Below are 27,247 nucleotides of genomic sequence, written 5' to 3'. Positions count from 1 at the left end.
CATTTGTTGAGCAGCGTAAAGGATGAATGCTATTGTAGAAAAGGACTCTTTAATTCTCTATGCTGTTTAGTTTGGATAGCATTTAGTTAATTTAGTTTGGATAGTATTTAGTTAATGCTATTTAGTTAATGGGTAACACACACACGTATGTATCTGTCTCTGGGACAAATAGATGTGTATTTGGTGTGTATATGTGTGTGTTTACATACTCATTTATGAACTCACACGCATATATGGCCATGGCTTTCTCTACGCTCTGATGGCCTGCATAGTGATGATTGGAATTACTGATGAAAAGACCCTGCTACTTCAAAACCAAAAACAAATAATTGCAATAAACTGTAGATCCCATTATAACATGGTTTGTAATGGAATTTTAGTTCGTATTTTTGGAGAGTGTAATATGGACAGTTTGAGAAAATAGGCCTGGTGGCATCTACTCACTGTGTGGAAATCCCCCCAAAATTCCTAACACCACCATCTGAAAATGTGGCTTTTATTTGGGGTATCAGGTTGTGATGTTGAACTTAACCAAGTCCGTATGACTGAAATTGGTCTTCATGAACATAGCTTTCTTTTTTAAGTTTAATTTGATGGTGGGGGTGAAGGGGCAGAGAGAGAGAGCAGTGAAGGGGCAGAGAGTGGCGGGAGAGAGGATCCCAGGCTGGCCCCAAGCTGACAGCACAGAGCTCAACGTGGGGCTCAAACCCACGAACTGTAAGATCATGATCTGAGCCAAAACCAAGAGTTGGACGCTTAGCCCACTGAGCCATCCAGACACCCCATGAACATAAGCTCTTAAATTAGAGGATAGGCTCACAAGTGGGCACCTTCATTAAAGATCGTGTTCCTTAGCTGCAAAGATGAAAGTAAGTGTGGACTCTCCACGTGACCTTGGCTTTGTTCTCCCTGAGCTCCGTGCTAGTTATCACAAACATCGCGTCGTCATCTAGCGTCTCTTCTGACCTGTCAGCCTCTGCCTCAGCGGTGCCTGGTGGCCTGTCCCTAGTCCGAGATGCAGGCTTCCAGACTTACTTTGAAATCTGATCCCCTTCGTGTCCTGGGTACTGTTGTGAAACTGGGAGCTTCCCCCCACACCCGGCATGTCTTACATTCCAGCTCTGGCCCTAGACGTATGATTTAATAGGGTCTTTGTTCCAAGAGGACCCTGAAATTTAATAAAGAATGTCATGACATACAACAATCGTGCTTAATTTAATACAATCCTTGCACACTATGTCCAGAAGTTAGCAGTGAAGTCAAAGTACAGTAAAAGTGTCATTGGCTTTTGGTTGTTTAGTTGTTTCATGGTCATTTTATCATCTAATTCTTTGAGGTACTAGAATTTTCATGTGTTTTCCAGGATACAGTCACATTTTTATTAAATGTCAGTTATATCTGTAGCATACCAAGGTTCCAAATACATTTTGCTGTGTTTGAAAACAGTAGCATGGATTATATGATATTTTGAGGCTCTTCTAACTCTTGTGATTTGTTTTGGCCTGGAGAACTAAGTTGGGGATGAACCCAGTTCCAGGATGGGTTGAAATACACAGCTGGCGTGAGCCAGGCATAGACTGAGTTAGTGGTCAAGTGCCTTAGGGGCAAGCTATCCTGTATTTGAGAGCTTTGTCCTTAGTGAAGTTAAAAAAACATCTGCTCTAATAGTATCTTCCATTCATAGTTCTGTATTCTGCAGAATGTTCCAGAAAACTACAATGTAAGAATATTATGAAAATACTTTAAATAATAGGGTCTAGATCTAGCATTTTCATACATAAGGTGGCCCGCCTGTGTCATCTTAGATGTTTTTACAATCACATCTCACTGACCCTTATTTCCTTTTACGTGAAAATGTTCCTGCTCATTGCATCCAAGGCTTTCACAGGAACAAACCAACAGATGTTCAGCTCACTCAGAAAGCATTTATTGAAAGCCAGCTAGGTACTGATTTCTGTGCCAGGTAGCTATGTCAAATACGTAAGAATAATTTAACATTTAAAAACAGAGATGGAGACACAGAATCCGAAGCAAGTTCCAGGCTCTGAGCTGTCAGCACAGAGCCTGACGCGGGGTTCGAACCCACTGACCGTGGACTCAAATGACCTGAGCCGAAGTCAGATGCTTAACCGACTGAGCCATCCAGGAAGCCCTTATTTAACATTTTAAAACACCACTTATTTTGTATCATTCAAAGACTTGGAGAGTCTTTGAACCTGCCCCGTCGGTTGGGAGCACCAGCTCCCAAAGGCCACAACCATGAAGGGAGTGGGCTCGAGTCACCTCACACCCCTGGAGTGAGGAGGGAAATGTGTGCTGTGCTTGGTGCCCCTAGGGTAGCGGCCTGAGTTTGGCCTGTTACTTACAACCACTGCATTTAGCTCTCAGGACAGGTCGTGAGCAGGGAGGATGCCGGGGGTTGGGGTGGGGGAGTTGCCCTTCTCAAGCGCACAAGGACACAGAGTCCTGCCTGCCCAGACCTGCCCTTCCAGTCCACACCAGATGTGCTTTCTCAAAAGCCCAGACTCTCTACCCAACCACTGCGTCCGTCTCCCATCCGATTAACCACCGGACCAGCTACCTCGTTCACATCTCCCCATTCATTTCTTCAGCCATCCATCCATTTGTGCCTTCATGGGCTTACGTGTGCACACCCAGCCTCCGGAACCCGTAGTGAGCCACCCCTCCAGCGCGGGTACCCCTGCCTCCCACTGCGGTACAGGCTCTGGTTCTGATCCACCGCCTTCCCACCCAGGTGTCGAGCCTGCGTCCTTGAGCTCCGATTTCAAGGCAGCTTTATTTATATCCTGGCATCCTGTCCAGTCATCACCCTGCAAACAAACGCTTTCCAGTTGTCTCTCTGGGGACTTACAGACACTCGGGCCGTTGCTCTGACGGATTCCTCGAGGTCTTCTTACGGCTCCGATCTGTAAACGAAACGCTGTTCTAGCCAAGAACAGAGGCCCCCAACGTCGGCATGCCCGTGAGTGTCGTGAGAGGCACTAACCGCCAACGTGACACATTTGCCCCGGGAACGCTTAGTGATCGAACGCTGGTTCACATTTCCAGAACAGTTGTGCAGATAATTTAAGAAACGTTAACCTCCTGTGCATTTGAAGCTGCCACCAGCGTTCCTGAAGGTTCCGTCCTTTTCTGAGTCCTACTGCACACCCCTCACTAAGATGTTCCTTTGGGCGCAGAAGGAGATGAAAGGAAAGCCAATTCCTTGCACTTGGAGGCACTTCCACTGTGTACGAATCTCAGATCTTGTTTTATTTTACGGTCCTATCAGCCGTGTGGGTCTTCCTTCCTCTGCACACACCTCTCTTCCCTTACGTTTTCCTTCTTTTGCGCATACCCTTTGTTCTTTCTCACTTGAATATCATCCCCTCTTCCCTAACAAACCCCTTAAGCTCAGGAATTGGCTGAGATATCGTATCTTCCCATGAGTCCTTTCCTGAGTCTTCCCACATGCACCATATGGTGATTTATAGCAAATTTACTCCATTAGACCATGCTTGAGAGGGTGTGGGTCATATTCCTTATTGGACCTCCCTCCTAGCAAGGCAACTGGCATATTCTAGGCCTTCATCAAAGGTGGGGATGGGGGCACCTGGGTGGCTCAGTTGATTAAACGTCCAGCTCTTTATTTTGGCTCAGGTCATGATCCCAGGGTTCATGAGTTTGAGGCCCACAATGGGCTCTGTGCTGACAGCTCGGAGCCTGCTTAGGATTCTCTCTCTCTCCGTCTCTCTATGTTCCCCTCTCCCACTCACACACTCTCTCTGTCTCTCTCTCAAAATAAGTAAATAAGCTTTAATAATAAAAAAAGATTGGGGATGGTAGGTGGGTGGATGGATGGATGGGGAAGTCAGAAAATTTCATAATCAGCTTTAATTTAGAAATGAGGATTCAGACTTGGAGACGTTAATGAATGATGGAGTCAAGAATAAATTATAAAATGTTAGGCTTTATTGAGTCTTTTGAATTTTTGTAGTTTGCTGCAGCCTCAGGATTCAGCATATTTTACTTTTTAGTTTAGAAAATATGATTTTGTGGGGTGTCTGGGTGGCTCAGTCAGTTAGATGTCTGGGTCTTGATTCTGGCTCAGGTCATGATATCATGGTTCGTGAGTTTCAGCCCCAGGTCAGGCTTTGCGCTGATGGCACACTGAGTTCTGTGCTTGGAGTTCTCTCTCTCCTCTCTCTCTCTGCCCCTCCCCTTGCTCACACATGCCCTTCCTCTCCCTCGCTCTCAAATAAATAAACTTAAAAAAAAATTTTAAAACATAATTTTGTCAAATTTATGATAAATACATATGAACAAATAAAGCTTCAGGGATGGAATTAAGTCAGGCCAAGTCTAGCACCTGAGTCTCTGGGGCTTCTTCTTTCTACCGTTTTCATCTGCTGCTAAACTGATACCAGCTTTTAATTTATATCAGTTGCTTGCTTTCCCCTTAAAATTTTTGGTGAATTTTCTTGTAGATTTATGGACCATTTGTAACGCTGATGACCTTTTCTCCCTGGTAGGATATCTGCAAAGCCTTGTGGTGTCACCGGATTGGAAGGAAATGCGAGACTAAATTTATGCCCGCAGCCGAAGGCACTGTTTGTGGGCATGACATGGTAAGGACCTAGTCTTCGGTCACGGGTCACATTTGGACATCAGAGCCTCTCCCCTCCTCCTGCACTGGTATTTCATACGCCCGTCTTCCTCATTTATACGTGTGCGCCTACCTCCGCGTCAGAAGGCGGTGTTGAATCTGTACAAGGGATCCTTTCTCCTCTTCTTCCTTTCCCGATGATGTAATTGATGGGCTGTCTGGCATCAGTAGATGTGGATGGCAGGCGACAGATGGCGACAGCGTCTGCTTAATAAGGGAAGCATTAACCCTTGACCATATTTTAACCGTGTGCAGGACCCGCATTAGGTAACACTGTTAAAGGCACAGAGCATGAATTCAAAGACCCTGGAGTAGCCCATTCTGATGTGTTGTTCTCTCCTGGGGCAAAAACACAGGAGCTTTGGTAGAAAAAAGTACATAAAACAGCACAATCATTACTCACTGGAGTAGAATGATGGTTCTGTCATGGAACTATAAAGACTGTAAAACCCAAGTGTATTATTTTGATTCCTTTGATTTAACCTGTGATTTCGTTGTTCTTTTTCATATATAAGACTATTGAGCGGGCGCCTGGGTGGCTCAGTCATTTAAGTGTCCGACTCTTGATCTCAGCTCAACTCTTGATCTCAGGGTTTTGTGTCTGAGCCCTGAGTTGGGCTCTGCATTGGACTTCACACTGGGCATGAAGCCTACTTATCAACAAAATTTAATAAAAATGCTTTAGATTCTCAGAAGAGGAAGAGGACCTGCCGGCGTGCCGCAGTACGGAAACGTACATGGTCCCGGGATGCCAGGAAAAATTGGCCCGAGTACGAGGCCGCAGATGATCATAACTTTCTGTGTTTAGTTGGTTGAAATTTACACTTCAGGTGATCGTTCGCAAAATTGGGCTGCTTTCCTGAATGGTTGGCTATGTTTCCGGCCACGCGGGCACCGGGTGCTTCTCCGGTCTCCTGCTTCCTGTAGGACCAGTTCCCTAGCTGTGACGCTGCCTCAAAATAACCCGTCTGTGCTGGTTACGTTTTATTTACCCCAAAAGCACAGTTAAGTTGGTTGTTTGGGGCATTTTCAGTTATTTTCCCTTGTTAAGCCAGAATTCACAGCTAACAAGGACCCGGCAATAATGTGCTCTGTGCAGCATCTCGGGGCTGCACGGTGGCCCTGCTGGACGGCGTCAGAGGCTCCTGTGGAGGCTCCCTGTGCCGTCAGCCATGTGTCCTCCTGCGCAGCAGGTTCTTGGACGCCCGAGTTGATCGGTTTAGAAGTGTGCGCTACCAGACATGTCATGGTGCCTTGGCCGGTCTCAGTTGGTGTGTCCTGGATGCTTGGCAACAACCACACGGCTTCTGTGCCCTTTTCTCCTGGACGGAGAAGTTTCCCTCCACCCTGTGCTGCCAGTGAGGCTTGCGCGTGGTGGTCAATGGGGCTAATATTGATTGCACCCTTGTAGCGTGAGTTTCTGTCCTTAGTACATCACATACATGCAGCCCTTACAACCGCCGTGCGAGGGTGAGTCTATCCCGGACCCCCTCGGGCACGCGAGAGCCTTTCCAGGGAAAGAACACTGGGTTCCTTTATTCTCACACCGGGGGAATCCAGAACAGGGGGCTGGGGCCACAGCCCAAAGCGAATGCAAGCAGATTCAAGCTCTCTGACAATCGTGGGCCTCTACTGTAGAATTAAACCAGCTGTCGTGTTACGCTGACCTGACATTTGGTGCCCGGTGCTTGGCCTGTGTTCCCGCATCGGATTTTTGGAACAACTCAGCCTGGCAATACGCATCGCCTCTAAGGTTCTCAGGGACGCGCAGGCTTAGAGCACTTGAGTAACTTGCCCCAGGCCACAGAGCAGCAGAACTGATACTGAGGCTTCTTTTCTCCCACCTCCCCGGGTCAGCTGGTGCATTTTGTCAGGGTGCTTCCTGTGTGTGTGGCTTTAGGTGTGACATGCAGACTCGGGGGACAGTATCACCACAGGAACAAGCACTCATCGTGACACGTTTCATGCTAAGACAAAGCCTTCTCTCAAAAGCCGTGTTGGCCATAAATAAAATATAGATGGTGGGAAACAGGGGGCTGTCCTCAGAGACTCAAGTGGTGTTTCCGTGGAAATGGTGCCCGTGTATTTAACACATGCTCTTCCTCTGACTTGCTCACGGTGGGCTCCACGGGTCAGTGACCTGTGTGGAATTTATACATGAAGTCAGTGCGGCGTGAGCGTGCGTGTGAGTGTGCATGTTTGTGCGCCTGTGCCTGCATGCACCCACGCACCCCCCCAGCCTCCTAAGGAGAAGATAGTGTTTTCTCCTCAGACTTCCAGAAAGGTTTTTAAGTAACTTTTTTAAAATTTATTTTGAGAGAGAGAGAGCTCGAACAGGGCAGGGGCAGAGAGAGCGGGGAGAGAGAGAATCCCAAGCAGGTTCTGCACTGTCAGCACAGAGCCTAACACGGGGTTTGAACCCACAAATTGTGAGCTCAAGACCTGAGCTGGAACTGAATCAGACGCTTAACCAACTGAGCCACGCGGGCGCCGCGAAAGGACAGTCGTATAAGGATATTGGGACAGAAATAGCAGAAGAGGCATTGGCAAGACCACTCGCTGCGGCGGCAGCTTGGCCGGCAGAAGACTGGAAATCCCGCGCCTGTGCACGAAGAGGGAGGGGACTGCAAACCCCACGTGTGGGGGGAGACCCACCTTCAGGCTTCCAGGAAATGAGCCACAGAACGGAATGGCCTCTGTGCAGTGGGCACTCTTTGATCGAAAGAAAAGGAAATCGTAATCTGTACAATTATTTTCCTACATTAAAAAACATAAAAGGATAAACCCGAAATTTTGAAAAATAAAAGTAAATATTTGGTGTAATTTTAAAGCAAAGTGAAACCGCATTTTCTTCAAGTAATCCTTAAACACCACAAGCAAAATCAATTTGACCCAAACACCGATCCGCTTGTGAGCTTAGTCCTCAGCGTAACAGAAGCAGGGCTGCAAGGGGCTTTAAACCTGACGATGTTTTCTGAGTTTCAATTTGTTGGTCTGGCTTTCACATTTTCCGTGTCGTGTGTCAGNCTCCCCGCCCCTCCCTGTCCCTCCCCTTCCCTCTCTGTCCCTCCCCTTCACTCCCCGTCCCTCCCTGTCACTCCCGGCTCCAGGGCCCTGCCCAGAGCCCGCAGGAGCCAGCCATCTGCTTCTCTTCTCTCTCTCACTCAAGGCCATCGGGGAGCAGGCGCCCTGCTGTCATCTACATGCCCCTCACTGAGCTGAGGGTGTCAGGGGGACCTGAGGACTTGTTCTGTCACCTGGGGTGAGGGCAGGGGGTGACAAAAGAGACTTTTTGCTTCTAGGGGAGAATCGAAAAATTAAATGGATGAGGTTTCAGTGCTCAGAATTTCTTATGTTCAAGTCCCACGCCATTTCTGCGTGCCGACGGTGGTCAGATAGCAGCCGTGTGATATGTCTTCACCCAACACAACAATGAATAATTGAAGTATTGTTATTTTCCTCTTGTAAAGTACCGTATTTTCTCACCAGAACAAATCTGGTGGCCCTACTCTCGGAGACAGACAGGAGAGGACCTCACCCCGCCCCTCACCCCCCAGCCCTCTGGCCAGGCTCTGCTGGTCCATGCGAGCCAGCAGCAAGGGACGAGCACTTCCTTTTCTCCTCTCAACAGATGGCCTGAAGTTCGTTGAAGTCTACACCAAACCCCGGGTAGAAAACCAGCACCATTGAACACCACGGAGATGCTGTGTAGCCTTCCGTGTGACGGAAGCAAAGACAACACGTGGCTTTGAGCATGAACTGACATCGATGAGTGCTCCTCTTGAGAAAGGACAGCCTCATGGGGACACCTGCAGCTCAGTGTGGGCTGTTTCATGTCCTTAGGAAGCAGTGTGACCTCTGACCCCTGCATCCTCCGTAACCTCCGGGCTCCAGGCTCCGAGCCCAGGTGCCTGGGCGTGAAGGCGCAGAGCCTTGGCCAGAAATGACAAGGTGTTGAGTCACAGGGAACGTCTAGCTGGACGTTTCTGCCCAAAACTCCGTCTGCTCTGAAAGAGATACGAAAAGCACGTTGTTCTCGGAGAGATTGGAGTTCACTCACCCACGAGCTGAACGATCGGGCTGAACATTTGCACAACACCACTTAATTAACTGTGCTGCATTCCGGCAGCTCAGGCGCTAGGAAACGGTTCTTCTGTGGATCTTCCCTCTGTGGCGATTTGTAAACCAGGCTAGGTTTGGGAAGGAAGGAGAAGCAACATTCACTGTATTTGCACCATATGCTGCCTGAAGGTCAGATGTTGACATCTGCGTGTTCTCCCGAGCTCCTCATGGCCGAGCATCACCGCGGTGATGGACCTGCCTACCCAGCCATGAGTCACATCAGCCTTTTTCTCTTTCTTAATTTTTAGTGGTGCCGGGGAGGACAGTGTGTGAAATTTGGTGACCAGGGCCCCAAGCCCACCCATGGCCATTGGGCAGATTGGTCTGCCTGGTCCCCTTGCTCCAGGACCTGCGGAGGGGGGGTGTCTCACAGAGACCGCTTGTGCACAAACCCCAGGTAAGTACGTCCTCACTTCCTTCCTCACGAGCGATTTCTGTGCTGCGAATCTTCCAAGCAGCATGTGGACCTAAGTGCAGTAGTATCGATCTGTTCATCACATGGTGTTGTAGGGATCGCCGGCTAAGTGTAACCACATGGACGGAGCTCGGGAGTATGATGCTCTGTGAAATAAGTCAGTCAGAGAAAGACAGATACTGTACGATATCGCTCCTGTGTGGAATTTAAGAAACAAACAAGCAAAGGGGAAGACTAAGAGAGAGGGAGAAAGCAAGAAACAGACTCTGAACTACAGAGAACACATCGACGGTCACCAGAGGGGAGGTGGGGGGGCGGATGTGAAACAGGTGATGGGGATGAAGGGGTGAACTTGTGACGGGCACTGGGTGATGTACGGAAGTGCCGAGGCACCATATTGCACACCTGAAACTAATGTAACAGTGTCCGTTAACTGTGCTGGAATTAAAAAGCATCACTGAGTAGGAAAGTCGTTGCAGCCAAGTATGTCTCAATGGTATCTCCATGGTACAATTTCAGATGCTTGAAGCTAACCTGACCATAGCAGGGGGTGACAGATCCATTAGTGATATTCGGGAAATGGATTTCAACCTCTTTTATGTGAAAAACCAAGGGTCTGCTTAAAATAAATACATAGGGGCACTTGGGTGGCTCAGCCGGCTAAATGTGTCCCTTCGGCTCAGGTCATGATCTCACGGTTCGTGGGTCCGAGCCGCACGTTGGGCTTTGTGTTGACAGCTCGGAGCCTGGAGCCTGCTTTGGATTCTGTGTGTGTCTCTCTCTCTCTGCCCCTCCCCCCCTTCTCTCTCTCTCAAAAATAAATAAACATTTAAAAAACTCATAAAAATAAATTAAATATATACATATATAAATCATGAAGCTGTAGAGCACACAAATGAATAAGAATCAGTAAGAACCATTTTTTTCATGTTAAAAAATAAAGCTAGACAATTGGTTCTTCATGAAATATATTCACCTTTGCAACATGTAGTTTAACTGTGACCTTGGACGAGAAGACATGGACGCCAGAAGCTGTCCCCAGTGCACTGGGCCAGAGGAGGTTCCAGATCCTCTTTCATGCCTCAGTTTGTTTAAAACAGGAGTCACATCACAGCTCTCTGGTCCCGTCTTTAACGTGTGACACCCGGTAGGTACCCCCCGCATCGTACAGGATGCCCTCGTCCTGGTGCGTCCCCATGAATTCAAGGCGCTGAGCTGGGGGTGTTTCTTGCCCGCACCGACCCGTGGGAGGTGACTGGTCCTTCGGACCCAACCTGGCGTCCTGGCCTTGCCACAAGGAAACTAACTGGTAGTGGAAAGAAGTTGCCGTTTGGAAAGCGAAGTCCTTGACTGTCAGTCTCAGCTCTGCCAGCTGTGAACCGTGCAGTTCTGGGCGAGCCACCCTCGCTTAGTGGTCCCTCCTCTATGGAGTGCAGAACAGTAATGTCACCCTGCTTTCTGCAGGGGTGCTGGGAGGCAAGGGTGAACAGATGCGGGCAGATCCATTTCCACACCCTAACTTGCTCTACCGATACTGTAAATAACACTGCCCATGCTGTTAAAGGTGAGACAGTGCCATGCCCCTTAGAAGTATACCAGTTGGTCCCTGTAAGTGACGTAACAGGGTCTGCTCAGCTCTTCAATAAGCCTAATTTCCAGAGAGGGGAGAGTAGCTATTAAAGGTAGAACATTTTCTTCTTCTTTTCTTTTCTTTTTTTTTTTGTGTGTGTGTGTGTATTCATCGTGGGGAGAGCATGAGTGTGAGCGGGGGAGGGGCAGAGAGAGAGGGAGACCAAGGATCTAAAATGGGCTCTGCGTTGATGAACCATGAGATCGTGACCTGAGCTGAGGCTGGACTCTCCACCAGCTGAGCTGCCCAGGCGCCCCAAATGTAGGCTTTCTAACTGTGAAATGTATGTTCCAGACCATCGCATGGAGGGAAGTTTTGTGAGGGCTCGGCTCGGACTCTGAGGCTGTGCAACAGTCAGAAGTGTCCCCACAACAGCGCTGACTTCCGTGCGGTACAGTGTGCCGAGTACAATAGCAAACGGTTCCGAGGACGGCACTACACCTGGAAGCCGTACACTCAAGTCCAAGGTAAGTCTTAACTCCCTCCTTCTAGTAACAGCCTCGTGCTTGAAAGAATTACATGACTGAAAACTCTTTAAAGAATTACATGGTTGGAAGTGTGGTGTTCGGATAGACCCCATTGCTGTGTGAGGTCGTTGTCACAGGCTCTTCTGCCTGCCCCATGGCCACTGGGGCAGAAATTAGCAAGACCAGAAATTAGCAAGCAGATAGAGAACACTTACATAATACCATAAAATCTTCAAAGAAGTGATAAAACATTCAAAATAGGTGATTTACTGATAATGGATCAGTGCTTTTTAGTTACAAATCACAACAGTGGATGGTGATGTTGCTATAAACATGTCACCCACTGAACACTTAGAGTTGCCAGAGAATGAAAGAAAAAGTTTAGCATCTTTTGGAAAGTAAGATGATCTTCAAGTATATTATATTCAAAAGTCTTATTCTAAACCAAGAAGTTTATTTGTACCATATGTACGATTTTATTCTCCAGTTTGAGAGAAGTGTGTATTATTCTTAAGATTGAAAGAACTTGAACTTGGTAGCTCAATTGGCATAATTTAAGGAGAAATTCAAAGAACACCTAGTCACCTCACCCTTTAAAACTGGGAATCCTGTCCAAGCAACACCTAAGAAATAAATAAATCTCATCTGACATTACTCTTCTCCTTCTCTAGCCCAATAGATACCATGTTTTCATGGTAAGAGCTTTATGAAGTCAGTGAATTCTGGAAGGAAAACTTTAAGCAGTTTCATACAAAGCATTTTCAGTAGTGTTTTTAAATCCTAAACTCAGTAAAATTTAAGCCAGTGAGAAATAGGTAGGCAGGAGAAAAAGGAGAAAGAATTTTGAAATGGGGTCCAAAGCATGTGTGCTCTTCAGGATTTTGCTGTCTCAGGAAATAAATACAATCACATAAGCACGTACTCAATTCGATTCTTAGGATTATTCGATGGGGTCTCATACGATAAAGAAAATATTTGTGGATAAGTCTGGAGTCCATGAAAATTCCTAAGGCAGACTATATTTTCATCAAGTCTTCCCTTTTTCACTAAGAAGAACGAAGAGAAAAAAGTTTCTCTAGAAGTCCACATTAATTACATAAATCATAAAATATTTGAAATAGATTATCAAGAGAAGAGGTTGACTTGATCTGCCACTTTTTTAAAATTTTTTAAGGCTTATTCATTTCTGAGAGAGAGAGAGAGAGAGAGAAGGGAGGGTGGGGCAGAGACAGAGGGAGACACAGAATCTGAAGCAGGCTCCAGGCTCTGAGCTGTCAACCCAGAGCCCGATGCGGGGCTCAAACTCATGCACCGTGAGATCATGACGTGAGCTGAAGTCGGACACTTAACCGACTGAACCACCCAGGTGCCCCCATCTGCCACTTTTAAGTGTACAGTGATATCTACATTCTCCACATATCAGTATTTCATTGATAATCATTGTGTTCATAGAAAACATCATTCTCTGGAGATTTCATCTAAAAGTTATTCCTTTTATCAGTTTAAAAATATTATAAATTTCATCAAATGCATTCGCTTCTAAAAAAATTTTTTTAGTGTTTATTTTTGAGAGACAGAGACAGAATGTGTGAGCAGGAGAGAGGCAGAAAGAGAGACGGAGATACAGAATCTGAAGCAGAATTCAGGCTCTGAACTGTCAGCACAGAGCCTGGCATGGGGCTTGAACCCACGAACTGTGAGATCATGATCTGAGCCGAAGTCAGACGCTTAACCAATTGAGCCACCCAGGTGTCCCGAATGCACTAGCTTTTAAGAAATTGGTGATCATTTGAATTCTTCTATTACATTTTTCTTGTGAGAATTGTGTATATTGCTACAAAATAGTAATGACCTTTTGCATTTCTGCAAGAGAATAGCTCATCATAATAGTAAAATAGTCAAACAGTGATGTTGTAGCTCCAGTCAACAAATATTTATTGAATGCCTACTATGTGCCAACCACTGAGGAAAGAACAAGGACAGTAAATGACACAATAGAGTAAAAATGAAGAGTGAAGCCTTATGCAAATTCAAAATTAAAGGGAAAACCAAGCCTCAGGAGACAGCCATCAAAAATGTCTTTGCAATGGATATTGTGTGGGACTTATTTTATGGGCAAAAAAAAAGAAAAACCTTAAAAAAAAGTCTATCTAAAATTTAGAACAAAAATGATCAGAGCTTAAGTATCTTTCTTATTTGTGTTTGTGTGTGTATTTCTTTTTAAGATCAGCACTTATGCAAACTCTACTGTATCGCAGAAGGATTTGATTTCTTCTTTTCTTTGTCAAATAAAGTCACAGATGGGACCCCCTGCTCGGAGGATAGCCGTAATGTTTGTATAGATGGGATATGTGAGGTAATAATGATCGTTCATTCGTTCAACGCACGTCTCCAGACAGTCCGCTCTGTGTCAGGCGTTCCTCGGAGGGGCTAAAGACACCGGATGTTTAAATCCCGCCCTTTCCCTCCCGCTCACAGCCGGGTGGGGGGGAAGCCGGGTGAACACGCACAAAGATGCACGGTGGTTTGTCCCCGTGGAGGTGCCCATGGAGGACGGGGAGCAGGGGAGGTTCTCTCCCCGATGCGGATCTGGGGGATTTGCGGGGCTCCTTGGAGAAGGGAGCTTCCGAGCTAGACGGGGAAGGGTGAGTTGGCGCCCGGGGGTGTGGGGGAGCCCACTGGGAACAGGGTCGTGCCAGAAGGTGTGGGCTGGTAGGACCCGACTCAGGCCTCGAGCACCCAGAGGGCAGGCAAGGCAGGGGTGCCGAGGGAGGTGAGGGAGCAAGAAGGGGTGCACGGAGGGCTTTTATCCCCCTGTCCTGGGGGAGCAGATCCTAGGACCGGGAGGAGCCGGGGGGCAGGCTCGGCCCGGAGCAGCACGCGTGGCGGCTTGGACGGTAGAGGAATCAGGGGCAGCTTCAAGCCCGGAGGTCACTTTGCATCGTGCAGGGACTTGGAAGACAGACGGGAAAAGAGTTGGTGGCTAAGTGGCCGTAGAGCTGTGGTGGGCAGGGGTGAGACGGGGAAGGAATTCCGTTCTACGCAAAGTGAAAGCATTACCAGATCACGTGCCACATACATTGCATATAAATGATGGGCTTTCCATTGAAATTACTCAGTGTGCTACTCACGGGGTCCAAGCACCTCGGTCATCCGTTCTGGTTTCCTCCAAGTGGGATGACCGTGGTCAAGTCGAGTCATCCACGGAGGCACACGCAGGGTAATCCTTTTTAGTCGGTGAAGATCACACTCAGTTCTTTCGAGGTCTCTTTCAGCTTTAAAACGTTCGGGGCGCCTGGGTGGCTTAGTCGGTTAAGCGTCCGACTTTCGCTTAGGTCATGATCTCGCGGTTCGTGGGTTCGAGCCCCGCGTCGGGCTCTGTGCTGACTGCCGGCTCAGAGCCTGGAGGCTGTTTCGGAGTCTGTGACTCCCTCTCTCTGACCCTCCCCTGCTCGCGCTGTCTCTGTCTCTCTCCTAGAAATAAATAAAAACATTAAAAAAAATAAATTAAAAAAAATAAAACATTCAAGTTTCTGTCCATTTTGTCTAAGGATTATTGGACTTGTTAAATATTTCATTATTTTCAGGTATTCTTTATGACCTAGTGTCACAGTCCCCTAAATGTAGTTCTGAAATCCAAAAAGCCGTCACACAGAAAACTTACCGGGCTGCCCAGTAGAGGCTGCCCTGCATCTGTTTGCTGGCAAACACCTGCCCTCAGCTGACGTGAGGCTCTTTGTCAGTTTTATCGATCTCACTTCGGGTGAGGATGTACGCATTTGGCCATATAAAAGTCCTTTATGCGTTTTACTGCATGCTACCCTGGGCCCTGCTTGGACTCTCACATCACGTGCAAAATACGTTAATTCCCTTCCTAAAATCAAAAAAACCTCTGGATTCCGAAATGCATCTGACCGTAAGGGTTTCTGACCAGGGAATTGTGGACGATAGTTCTTTGGTTTCTGAATGGGTTTTTTACACGTACCTCCTGAACTCCTTGTTAGGAAGTGTAGCAGTGTAGCACCAGAGAAATTATAAAGGTGCCTAAAATTCTAAGACAATGAACAAAGCTGCCCTTTACATAATTTACTGCTGGGGATAATTCCCAGGCGGTATGTATTACTTCTCTCCGTTGCTCATGGTGACTCAGGCACAGCAGCACATTACAGGGGACCCTCACGGGGACACATTGCTTGTCACCTGCACTAAGAGCTTTGTGTCCATCTGAACTTTACCATTAATCTCCAATATGACAATCTGATAGATTTAATTTAGGGCTCAGGTTTTTTAAATTTTTAATATTTATTTATTTTTAAAGAAAGAGAGAGAGAGAGCAAGGAAGGGGCAGAGAGAGTGAGAGAGAAAGAGAATCCCAAGCAGGCTTCATGCTCAGTGCAGAACCCAGTGCAGGGCTCGAACTCACAAACCATGAGATCATGACCTGAGCGGAAACCAAGTGTCACGCATAACCGACTGAGCCCCTCAGGCGCCCCGTAATCTAGGGCTCAGGATACTAAGGTCATGTAGCAATACAGAAGAGAACAGCGATCAAGGTTTCCTTCTTTGGACCTGAGCGTAGAGCTTCAGTCTTGCTGTGCACATACTTGGTATCCAATAAATATTTGTTAACTGCTCTGTGTCTGTGAAGTGTTCTGCTGGAGTGGGGACATTTCTCACTGGAGGTTTGTGACTTTGCTCTTGTCGTCTTTTCTTTCACGAATGACGTGTGGTCCCGGTCCCCCAGAGAGTGGGATGTGACAACGTGCTTGGATCGGACGCTGTGGAAGACTCCTGTGGTGTGTGCAGGGGGAATAACTCAGATTGCACGACACACAAGGGGCTCTACGCCAAGCACCACGGCGCCAACCGTGAGTACGCGGAGCCACCTGCAGGTGTTGAGTGCAGGAGATGTAAACCAGCGCCCCCTGGAGGGAGACCTGAGGTTTCCATGGCAATAGCAGGCATCAACGGTCCTGAAGAGACTTACAGTCTCCTTCCCTGCTCCTCCCGTCAAGCCTTTCTTTTATTTTTTTTTTAATTTTTTAAGTTTACTTATTTTGAGAGAGAGAGAGGGAGAGAGAGAATCAATCCCAAGCAGGCTCCATGCTGTCAGCACAGAGCCCGATGCAAGGCTCAAACCCACAAACTGTGAGACCATGACCTAAGCCAAAGTCAGACACTTAACCAACTGAGCCACCCAGGCACCCCTAATCACTTTTAAAAAAAGATTATTTATTTATTTTGAAAAAGAGGGAGAGACAGCATGAGCAGGGAAGGGGCAGAGAGAGGGGAAGAGAGAGAATCCCAAGCAGGCTACTTGCTGACAGTGTGGAGCTTGACATGGGGCTCAATCCCACGAACCATGAGATCATGGCCTGAGCTGAAATCAAGAGTCAGACGCTCGACCGACTGAGCCACCCCGGTGCCTCCGAGCCTTTCCTTTTGGTGGGAGGTGGTTGCTAGATTATTTGAATTAAAGTGGGTCTTAGGAGCAATGAAATATTACAATAGCTCTTCTTTAATTAAAAGACAAGAAAAGAAGTTGTTTAAAGGCCTTGTGGCACTGATTGCCAAAATCCTCCTGGTTCCCGGTGTGGGTTCTCAGGTTTTAGTTGTGGGGAACCCCAGCGTAGGGAGTTGGGCTCGGCAGTATTGAATGAAATACCACCTTCTTCCCACTCCGGTTTCCTCTAGAGTATTACCCGATGGTCACCATTCCTTCTGGAGCCCGGAGTATTCACATCCGTGAAATGAACGTGTCCACTTCCTACATCTCTGTGCGCAATGCCCTCAGAAAATACTACCTGAACGGACACTGGACCGTGGACCGGCCAGGCCGATACGAGTTTGCAGGCACCGCGTTTGAGTACAGACGATCCTCCCATGAGCCGGAGAGTTTGGCCTCTTCTGGGCCAACCAACGAAACGCTGCTTGTGGAGGTAGACGGCAGCCTTCTCATTTCTGGGCTGGGACTGGGGGCCTCCCGGCATCGTTGCAGGTCGAAGGCTATTGGCATAAACTTCAAGTACGCAGAATAAGGATTACAGCTTGATAATGTATCCGAAACAAGACTAGTCTGTACGTTGAAGGGGGCAGTGGACTTGTTAGCTTTCATTCCCTGGCATTTAATCACGTTTGTAGATACGCACATCACGCAGTTCCCGTGTTGGGTCTTTATGAGCCAGTTTTTACAAAAGTCTGCCCCTCTCCTGTACGCTGTGTGGCTGTGAGCAGCCGGCACGCTCGGGGGACTCTGCTGGGTCCTGTGGAATGGGAGCGGGGTGAGAGCCCAGAAGCAAAGTCCCAGCTGTGATGTCACATGGGTCCCCGTGTGCAGGGAAGGGGCCACACAGCCGCCTCCTGGCCCACGACTGCAGAGGCCCTGAGGCTGCTGTTAGGCTCTTCCTGCAACGTAATCTGCCCCCATGAGGCTGGGCAGATGGAGGTGACAGACGCTGGATATGCTAACACCCCACCTTTTTGTCTTTCTGTGCACAATTAAAGTACTTGGTTCAAAAGTTGTCCCTTCAGCCTACAGCCAGAATGGAGATGTGAGCCACCCAGACGCCCCGACCCCACCCACTCTTGGGGCCAGGCAGCTCCTCCTGTCCTCTTGTATCTTCGTGGGAGACGCTTCCCCGGGGGCAGGGGGCAGGTGCCCCATCGGCTCACCTCCCCCCTCTGGCCTCCCGTCCTGACTCTGAGCTGCTCTTTTCACCTTATTCACCCTGAATTCTTGCCTCGATGATTTCTCTCCCACCAGCTCAGGCTTTAGCTTTAATAATGGCACAGAACAGAGATAGGTCAAGGGCGAAGGTGAGTGTGGCTTATTAGGAACTGTTTCGGATGGAGGAAGATTCGCAGAGGCTCAGGAAGCCAGACAGGAGAGCGTCTCTGGGGCCTCACCATGCAGCCCCCTGTCCGGAGTTTGTAACTATCCTACAATGCCTCCATCAACTCAGGCCTGAGCTGTGCTGTCAGGCAGGGGAATGTGGTGCCAGGTGGTCAGAGAAGGGCCAGTGTCTTTACCCCCCAGAACATCACATCAGGACCAGTATGGGCACTCAGGCTCAGAGACGGGATTTCTGTCCACCGATTAATGGGGAGGTTTCCAAAATAAAAAGCCTTCTCCCTGAGATCAGTAGATCTGATACATTCATGAGTGGAAAAGGTCCATAGGTTTGAGTAGACAAGGTGAAGAGTCCAAATCAAGGTGCTAAGATAGATCCAACCAGAGAGATCTTTACTGATCAGACATTTTTTTCCTGGAATGTGCCAGTTGGCAAAAGACCCCTGCATCCAGTCACACTAGCAAGTACTCTCGGACGTAGCTTCGATGGGTGGCATGGGTGACATGCTTGGAACTGGCTGTTTGGGACCCACCAGGCGGTGTGAGAGTGATTTATAGGCATTGCTTTCCGACCCGCTCACACAGGCAGGACTTGCAGAGGATCCCAAGGAAATGCTGGGGGGAAGGAACCAGGTACCTGGCTTAGGTTCCAGGAGTGTCTGAAGCCTTGCAGAGAGGAAGACACGAAACGTAAGGTGGACGAGTCGAATGTCTACATTTTCTAGGTGTGCTTGATTCTCCTTGAGCAGTCGCTTCCGTGTAGAAAGTTCACATACATTTTAGAGGACGGAGGGTGTTCGTCATTGTAGCCAGCTGTTTGTTGATATTGTTGTTTAAGTACTGTTTAAAAATTAACTTATATTTATCAGGTCCATTTTAACTTGTTCTATTTCCCCTCTTTTTATTTTATAGCTTCTATTTCAGGGCAGGAACCCGGGCGTGGCCTGGGAGTACTCGGTGCCCCGGTCTCGGGGTGAGAAGAAGCCCGGTGGCCAGCCTCGATACACGTGGGCCGTCATCCGCTCCGAGTGTTCCGTCTCCTGCGGAGGGGGTAGGTCATGTCTCACGCCTCGCCTGGTGGAGGGCTCCGAGGGGCCACGGGCAACTGCACTCACGGGTCCACACCACGGCCTGGCGGGCAGCCCTGTCCCTAGAGGGAGAGAGGAGGGCAGTGGCCCGAGTGTCCCCGGAAGGCATGTCCTGCCTTCTCTAATCCCTCCCTCTAAGCACTTTGCTCTGAGGAAGGCACTTAGTGAATCGGTTTCTGCTTTCCACCCAAGCCGTGATTTGATAAAGAGTAGTTTTGTGATTTGAGGTTATTCAAGCGAAAGTCACTCAAATTCTGTGTGTCATGTTGGTGATGAGAAATAGAAGCTTAGCTTGAAAATACTGTGATACAGACTGAGGTTTTGGTCAAATGGTCCTGCTCAAATTTATGGCGAAGTCCTATATTGAAATTCACCCAGAAACTACAGGAGTTTTATGCAAATCATGGTGGAAATGACTAGAAACAGCTTGTCAGGAAGAAGAATTTCACATGACAGTTGATGGCTTGGTTATCCTAATACTTAAGAATTTGACCATACAAGAATGTCTAAAATTGATAACGTTGGCTCACTATGGGAACATTTTCAGCCAGAGCCAGACATACTAGCAAGTACATTTTTCAAATTTGGAAACAAAATACTAAATTCTAGATTTAGAAAACAGGTAAGTTTTCATATGGACAAATGGATTTCAGCTTTGTGAACTCCAGCTTTCAATAATTAATTAATTTAGACAGTTGTATCTATAAGTTATAGAACAAGGTACACAAAATGGGAATTTGCATAAACTAAGAATCTAATGAAAGAATAAAGTGAAAATAAAGGGGCGCCTAGGTGGCTCAGTCGGGTAAGTAGTCAACTCTTGATGTCGGCACAGGTTGTGACCTCAAGGTTGCGAGACTGAGCCCTGTGTCGAGCTCTGCGCTGACAGCCTGGATCTTGCTAGGGACTCTCTCTCCTTCTCTCTGCCCCTCCCCTGCTCATGCTCACAGAGGGCTTTCTCAAAATAAATAAATAAGCTTTAAAAAAGAATTTAAAACAAAGAAGAAAAATGAATTCATACACTGAGAGGATTATATGGTTCTTACTCTTTCTTTATTAGTGTGATATATCACGTTGATTGATTTGCAGATCTTGAATCGGTCCTGCAGCCCAGGAATAAATCTTGATTGTGGTGAATAATTCTATCAACATACTGTTGGATTCGGTTTGCTAGTATCATGTTGAGAATTCTTGCATCCATGTTCATGAAAGACATTGGTCTGTAGTGGGTTCTTTGTCTGGTTTTGGAATCAAGGGAATGCTGGCCTCATAGAATGAGTTTGGAAGTTTTACCTTCTATTTCCACTTTTTGGAATAGCTTCAAAAGTATTGGTACTAACTCCTTTTTAAATGCCTGGTAGAATTCTCCAGGGAAGCCCTCCAACCCTGGACTCTTTTTGTTGGGAAATTTTTCATTACTGACTCCCTTTCTTTACCGGTTATGGGTCTGTCCAAATTTTCTATTTCTTCTTGTTTCACTTTTGCTAGCTTATTTGGTTCTAGGAATTTATTCATTACTTCCAGATTGCCCCATTTGTTGGCATATAGTTGCTCATAATATTCTCTTGTAATTGTTTCTATTTCTAAAGTGTTGGTGTGGTCTCTCCTCTTTCGTTCATGATTTTATTTATTTGGGTCCTTTCCTTTTTCTTTTTGATACTGGCTAGGGGGTTATGCATTTTATTAAATCTTTCAAAGAACCAGCTCCTAGTTTCATTGATCTCGCCTACTATTTGTTTGTTTTTTATTTCAATATCATTGATTTCTACTCTAATATTTATTATTTCCCTTCTTCTGCTGGTTTTGGTCTTTATTGGCTGTTCTTTTTCCAGTTCTTTAGCTGTAAGGTTTTAGGTTGTGTATTTGAGGCCTTTCTTCCTTCTGTAGGAATGCCTGGATTGCTATATACTTCCTTCTTATGACCAAACCAGTTACTACACTATATGTTACTAATTTGAGTTTAAATTAAAAAAAAATGAATTCATACCTTCTTAATAGTTGCTTTAAATCAAAGGCTTGAATAAAATAGAGGAAAACAAAGATCAATGAAAAAACGTAACAGTCTGGACAGTTAGCACTAATGTGCTTGACCTGTGTTAACTCTTCCCATTATAAACTACGAATGAAGTATTCAAATCATATTTAAATTCTGACATTAAGAGCTTCTTAAGGAAAAATACTGCTACAGAGAATTACATGGGGGCCCCCATGCTGGGAGTGGCGCCACACGAGCTGCCATGTCAGGCCATTTGGGAAACGGTGGAACAGAACTGTTTGTGGGACTCCCCTGTGTGTGACGTGGGAAAACTGATTACCAATCATTCTTATTTCTCTTCCCTTTCTCTTCCAATCTGGCAACATCCCTCATGCTTCTGCGGATTATCCATCAACCCAGAACCTATTCCAGAGTCATTTGCTGAAAGAATTGCATGGTAGAGTCAGCAAATGGGTTATTTTGTTTGGATGGAGAATTGGTGGGAAATTAGGGTTTCTCAATTCAGCAACTAGATGGAGCACAGGATGCGTGTCCTCTGCTACCTCCACATGGGATGTGGCTCCTCTGAAACCAGACCTGCCTGGGTCCCGGGACTCAGCACGTGCTCTAAGTACCCCTCGCTGGCCACATGGCAAGGGCAGTCCCCCAAGGCTTGAATAAAACTGGACCCTCCCCTGGTCCCGTAAAAGGCTAAAGCGTGCCTTCACTGCCCTCCTCTCAGTGCCCTCAGGATTAATTCTTGAGACAGCCACGATGAAAGTGAGAAAAGCACTCTCCCCATTTATTGAGCACCAGCTGTGTGCTTTCACATACATTGTCTTGTGGAAACCCTCAATAGGGATTGAGAGTGGAAATACGACATACAGGTTTGGAGGCAGCACTGGGCTGCAAGAGGCACCATCCACCACATTGTCGCAACAGCTTCTCATGTCCCCGAAGCTTTAAGATTTTATGAGTATCAGTGCCTGGAAGGAATCGTTACTAACATCTCAGATGTCCTGGAATTATTTCCCTTCATTCTATGGAAACCATAGGCTCAGAGTCTCGGGAATTGCCCAGATAACCCAGCAGGCAGCGGGGGTTCAGACAGCTCCACTGCCCCCATGTTCCTCCCACCACAGCCAGACGCCCAGCCCTACCCGGGCCTCATTGGCTGGTGCCCGTGCACATTCTTTAACAGACTATTCTACCAGTGAAGCACAGTGTATTTTCAAATTGTGATCTTCTATTCATAATAGAGCACTTAATGACTGACAGGGACTGCAGTCCCTTGAACATGAGACAGAAATGTAGTGATAGGAGGCCCCTGGCAGAGTGGACACCTCTTAGTTTCATGACCCCTTGACGGTTAAGACCCATCTTGTTCAGTCTGAACACTCGCTGTGTTTTCATCCGTATTTGGTAGACTTACCCAACCTCTCCCAATAGTCTGTCATCACATGGTTATTTGCCAAAGATTAATGACAGTGATTTATTTTTGAGGCAGTGGCTTTTAGTTCCCCAGATTTGATTATAAGTAGTCATCTTGGTTAAACAGTTGACCAGAATTCACTGTCTATACCTTTTGGAACTTTGGTCTTTCAGGATCTGCTGATGTCTGATGACACGTCTTCTGCATATAAATCCTTAGTTACTCTAAGTTTGTAAAATGCTTCATTGAGTCTATGCTATTGGAGCCTCTCACTTCTAAGAGGTAGGCCAGGATATTTCAGTTCTGCATTATCTGCAAAGAGTACATTTAACCATCTACATGATTAACATTGAGGCTGATAATTCAAAGCGAATCCATTCTCGCCTTTTCAGGGATGAGAAAATAGTAAGTCCACCAAGATCTGAGAGGGCACCTGCTTACTGTCTCGGTTTCTTGGTGGCTTCGGTCAGAACATCACCCAGCAGGCTCAGCCCGATCCCCAGGGAAAGGGGGAGTGTGGGCATCATTTTCATTTTGTCTACACGTGTTCTATTTTTAAGACCTCTAGTTGCATAGACCTTCCAACATCCTGGCTTGTGAGTCCTGTAAAGCGTTCTTTTCTTAGCTTGTCTCTCTGTGAATGGAATATCTACAAGGAGGTCTTTAAATAACCAACTTAGGGAATTAATGAATGGGAAGAGAGACACTTGGAAAACCTCCCAACTCCTGTTTCATTCGAGAAGTATTACGTGGCATCAGTGGAGGAAAGGTGATGGTGATGATGATGATGACGATGATGATGACGATGATGACGATGATGATGGTTTTAAAAAGATCCCATTTCCTTATCTGTTCTAATGGGCCCATCTCTCTGTAGCAGATAAGAGTTTCTGAAAGACACAGGGCAGGTCCAGTCTGTCATCTTTCCTGACAAGCTTTCTGTTCCTTTTTTCCTTTCCACTCACGTTTATGATGTAACCACATTTCTTATTTCAATAATCCTGCCTTGTTGTGCCTTCCCTGGACTCTCGGTCAGTGTCTGGACATTGGTGAGAGGGTAAGGACTTACACGGAGAGACCGGAAGCCAAGAGTACTGTTAGCATAGGAACTGGCTTCCCGATTACATCGGAGTCTAAGGCGGAGATGTGTTTCACATGGTGATATCGTCACTAGACTTGTTTCTAATGTAAAGGCATCAGCCATTTCTCAAAATTACATATGCTGTAATTTACAAAAAAAAGTTAATATTTATTTTTGAGAGAGAGAGCAAGCATGAGAGGGTGAGGGGCAGAGGGAGAGGGAGACAAAATTAGATGCAGGCTCTGGGCTTCGAGCTGTCAGCACAGAGCCTGACACAGGGCTCGAACTCATGAACCATGAGATCATGACCTGAGCCTAAGTTGGACACTCAAGCTAGTGATCCACCCAGATGCCCCCTCACATGCTGTAATTTTTAAAAAATCAGCCTCTGATTCAGCTGGTTCAGTGCATTTCAAATACTCTCAAACCACTGATTTATATCCAAGTGAAATGCTTATTAAAATTTGGCTTAAAGTTATGTTTTAAACTCTCCAGTATGCACCGTGCAGTGTCTGGGGATAATGCTTTTCTTTCAAATGAAAATATTTATCTGATTCACCATTAAAATTTCTCAGACAGATCTTAAAACTATCTTGTAAATCAGCTTCTCTTATACTTTGCCAATAAAATTCTCTTCACCATCTACCGATAGTGTAAGCTTTATTAGTTTGGTGATTAGGTTTAAAAAATGGGATGGGATGATTAACAACTTTGCCCCCATCTTGTTGATATCAAACCATGCGTTTATTCCTTCACTTGTTGAGTCAGCAAATGTTTGGGCTCGGATCTGAACCTCAAATGTCTTGAAGCCAGGTGGGGAAGACGTAGAGACTTCCTTAATTCACCACCCCCGTCTGTGAATTGAACAGTGAAGTAGTAACCTCGTCATTAGTTCACATGAAAAGTTAGCATGTAGCTGATGAAATATGGGTGCGGCTGCACCCTTCAACCACGGAAAGGAGGACTTCAGTCCAGCACTCCCTCCTTAAGTGTGTGAGGCGCTATGCTGAGACAGAAGCCTGTAAAGAAAAATTATATACACTGGATCTGTCCTCAAAAGCACCAGGAATCTGGAGAGAGTGGGGACCCAGGTGAGCGCATCTCTGAGCATACAGAGGACCAGGGAGCAAGGCACAGGGAAGGAGGGTTCAGCTGACCTTGAACGTCTCAGTCATACCAGTGCATCCTGGGTAGCTCCGAGATGGCCCCCATACTGTCAGCCCAGTCACTCCACCAATTGTCTGACATCACCCTCTCTTGTCACAGCAACTGCTTCAGATGACGTCTTCCCCGTCCTTACTTTGCTAGAATGCTCTGAATCTTAGAGAAAGTGTATATTTTTTTAAAACTATAACTAAAGGCTGAAGTTGACCTTGTAGGTCCCAGAGACCAATGTGAAATGGTTCCCGTTCTGTCCATCCTGAATCGGGTTACCTTTGAGGAGAGTTCATAAAAATGCCTTCGTGTCTTTATCCAACACCCTGATAAATTACAGAATACACTACCTGCCATTAACATCTTTGCCATCCAAAGCAGAGGAGAGAAGAAAAAGGGATAAACAAAGGTTCATTTCCTGGAGAGGGAGCACCCTCTTCGGGGGTCTGGGCTGTGATGTCCACTGCCCATGTCTCCAAGCGTGCTCAAAGGACCCACGTAAAACGGGGAAGCCCATCCCATCTCAGGAAGCAGGGATCCTTCCCTGTTCTACAGCCTCCCCAGTTCGGGCATGCCTCCCGGATCAGGGGTGGTGCGCTCAAGCGTCCGTCCGAGGTCGGCGCCTCTCACGTCCGCATCACATGGTCACGCCCAGATCACATGGTCACGCCCGGCTCTGCTCGCCGTGCTCCTGCTGTGGGGATTCAAGTCCTGACTACCGATGGCAACATGAGTGGCGTGTCCCTCTGCCATTTAGGACAGGTCAGGGCGTCAGGGAAATTGAGACTCCGGCCAGTTCCTTGTTAAGCGGAATAGACGCGTGAGGACGTCAAAGGGCCATCCATACATGACTGTGGCCACCACCCTTNCAAAAAAATTTTAAATTAATAAATAAGCATTCAGCTACATGGTTGAGGAGACCCCTTTCTACGGGAAGCTCATCTGAAACACGATTGTCCATAACCTGCTGTAAAAATAGAACCCAGAAACCCTAAATGCTATTGGCCATATGGATGTCTATGTATATTTTCATTTTCTCAGAATATTCAGAAATTTGAAAACACCCAAAGATAGAAATATTTAAATTCACGTGTATGCCGATTCTGGTGTGTCTGGGCTGGGGAACTAAATTTCAGATTGAGAGCTGGAGCAAACAGATTTGACGTGTGGTTGAGCCTTGCTCTTTCAATTTCAAAAGTCTAGGATTTGGGTGTCCCTGGGCCATCCCATAGTCTCCTGGCCTGTAATGCTTTGTACTGTCCGTGGGGATGGCGAGCCCTTGCAGCCTGCGGGCTGGGGGTGCTGACATCCTGGTAGCCTCGCCAGCAGCCCCTCAGCCTGCCTTTCCTTTGCTCCTTTACTCAGGCTCTGATTTAATCATGAAAAAGCGGTGAGCCATCAGGTGTCATTCTCCTCTTGAGGACGCAGAAGTGCAGGTGAATGGCCATAGCGGGATTGAAGGGACAATTTTATATGAACTCTCAAGTTACTCTCTGCAGAATGCGGATCTGGGCACGTCAGCTGCATGGAAATGGGAACGTCCTGAAGCAGAAAAACGTCTGCATCCCACCTCCCACCTTCCAACGCTGCTCCTGCATCGAGCACCACTTTGGTCTGTTTCTCTCCGGTCTTACGAGCTACCGAAGGCTTGTATGCATCAGGGAGCGCGTCTATAAAATGATGATAATGATGTAATCTACCATCTTGGGTTCCTTTAATGATTAAACTGGAGAATGCCTGTAAAGCTTGTAACACCTCGTCTGGGCAAATAAGTGTCAGTCCCCGTACCTTTCTGTTACATTACAGTTCTGCCTAAGAAATGGGACCGTTTCAGCCGCTCAGCTCTTGCAGCAGGAGGAGTTAGGGAATGATCTAGTTACCCCTGTGCCCCCAGGGCAGGGAGGCTAAACACAGTCCTCCCTAGTTTGCATGATGCCACCTTCAAAGTAGTATGTGTCTCTGCACACGCGTGTGCGGGGGTCTGCGTGAGGGCACACGGAGCCCTGGAGAAGTGCATGCACGGGTGTGTTCGCTTGTAACTGCCACAGCTGAGCGGTCAAAGCGCGACTCTCCATTTTCCAGCGGTGGTGTGACGAAGGCCAGCGGGCAGGACGTTGCCCGCCTTCCTGCCCTCTGCCGAGGAGGCAGCTTGGGGTGCGTGTGGGTGTGTGCACGTGTGCACGAGTTCACGGGTGTGTGTTATAATTATGGGCCCCGTCCTGCTTTCTGGTTTGCTTTTCTGTGTCGCTGTGTCAATCAGCAGTCGTAAGAAGGACCGAAGAGAAAGCAGAATGTCAGCTGCCCTCTTGACCTGTCTCTTCCTGGCCTCGGGCACCCCTCTAGGCTTCCCATGCCGAGCCTTCTTG

At 47.1% G+C, this 27,247-nt stretch overlaps 1 protein-coding gene across 1 annotated transcript in view; it reads left to right on the top strand.

The window, feature by feature from the left end:
• ADAMTS16 (ADAM metallopeptidase with thrombospondin type 1 motif 16) overlaps positions 1–27,247 on the top strand; it is a 143,996-nt gene that overhangs the window by 71,078 nt on the left and 45,671 nt on the right. Inside the window, exons 13-19 of the mRNA XM_077749460.1 lie at positions 4,533–4,628; positions 9,037–9,185; positions 11,128–11,300; positions 13,526–13,656; positions 16,045–16,168; positions 16,995–17,239; positions 19,063–19,201. Of these exons, the coding sequence (XP_077605586.1) occupies positions 4,533–4,628; positions 9,037–9,185; positions 11,128–11,300; positions 13,526–13,656; positions 16,045–16,168; positions 16,995–17,239; positions 19,063–19,201 (1,057 nt within the window). The remainder of the gene's footprint in view (positions 1–4,532; positions 4,629–9,036; positions 9,186–11,127; positions 11,301–13,525; positions 13,657–16,044; positions 16,169–16,994; positions 17,240–19,062; positions 19,202–27,247) is intronic.

The sequence above is a fragment of the Crocuta crocuta genome, unplaced genomic scaffold (genome assembly GCF_008692635.1).
Source record: "Crocuta crocuta isolate KB4526 unplaced genomic scaffold, BGI_CrCroc_1.0 scaffold89, whole genome shotgun sequence".
Classification (NCBI taxonomy): Eukaryota; Metazoa; Chordata; class Mammalia; order Carnivora; family Hyaenidae; genus Crocuta; species Crocuta crocuta.
Note: the sequence above shows the minus strand (reverse complement) of the source record. Positions and strands in the feature narration are given on the sequence as shown.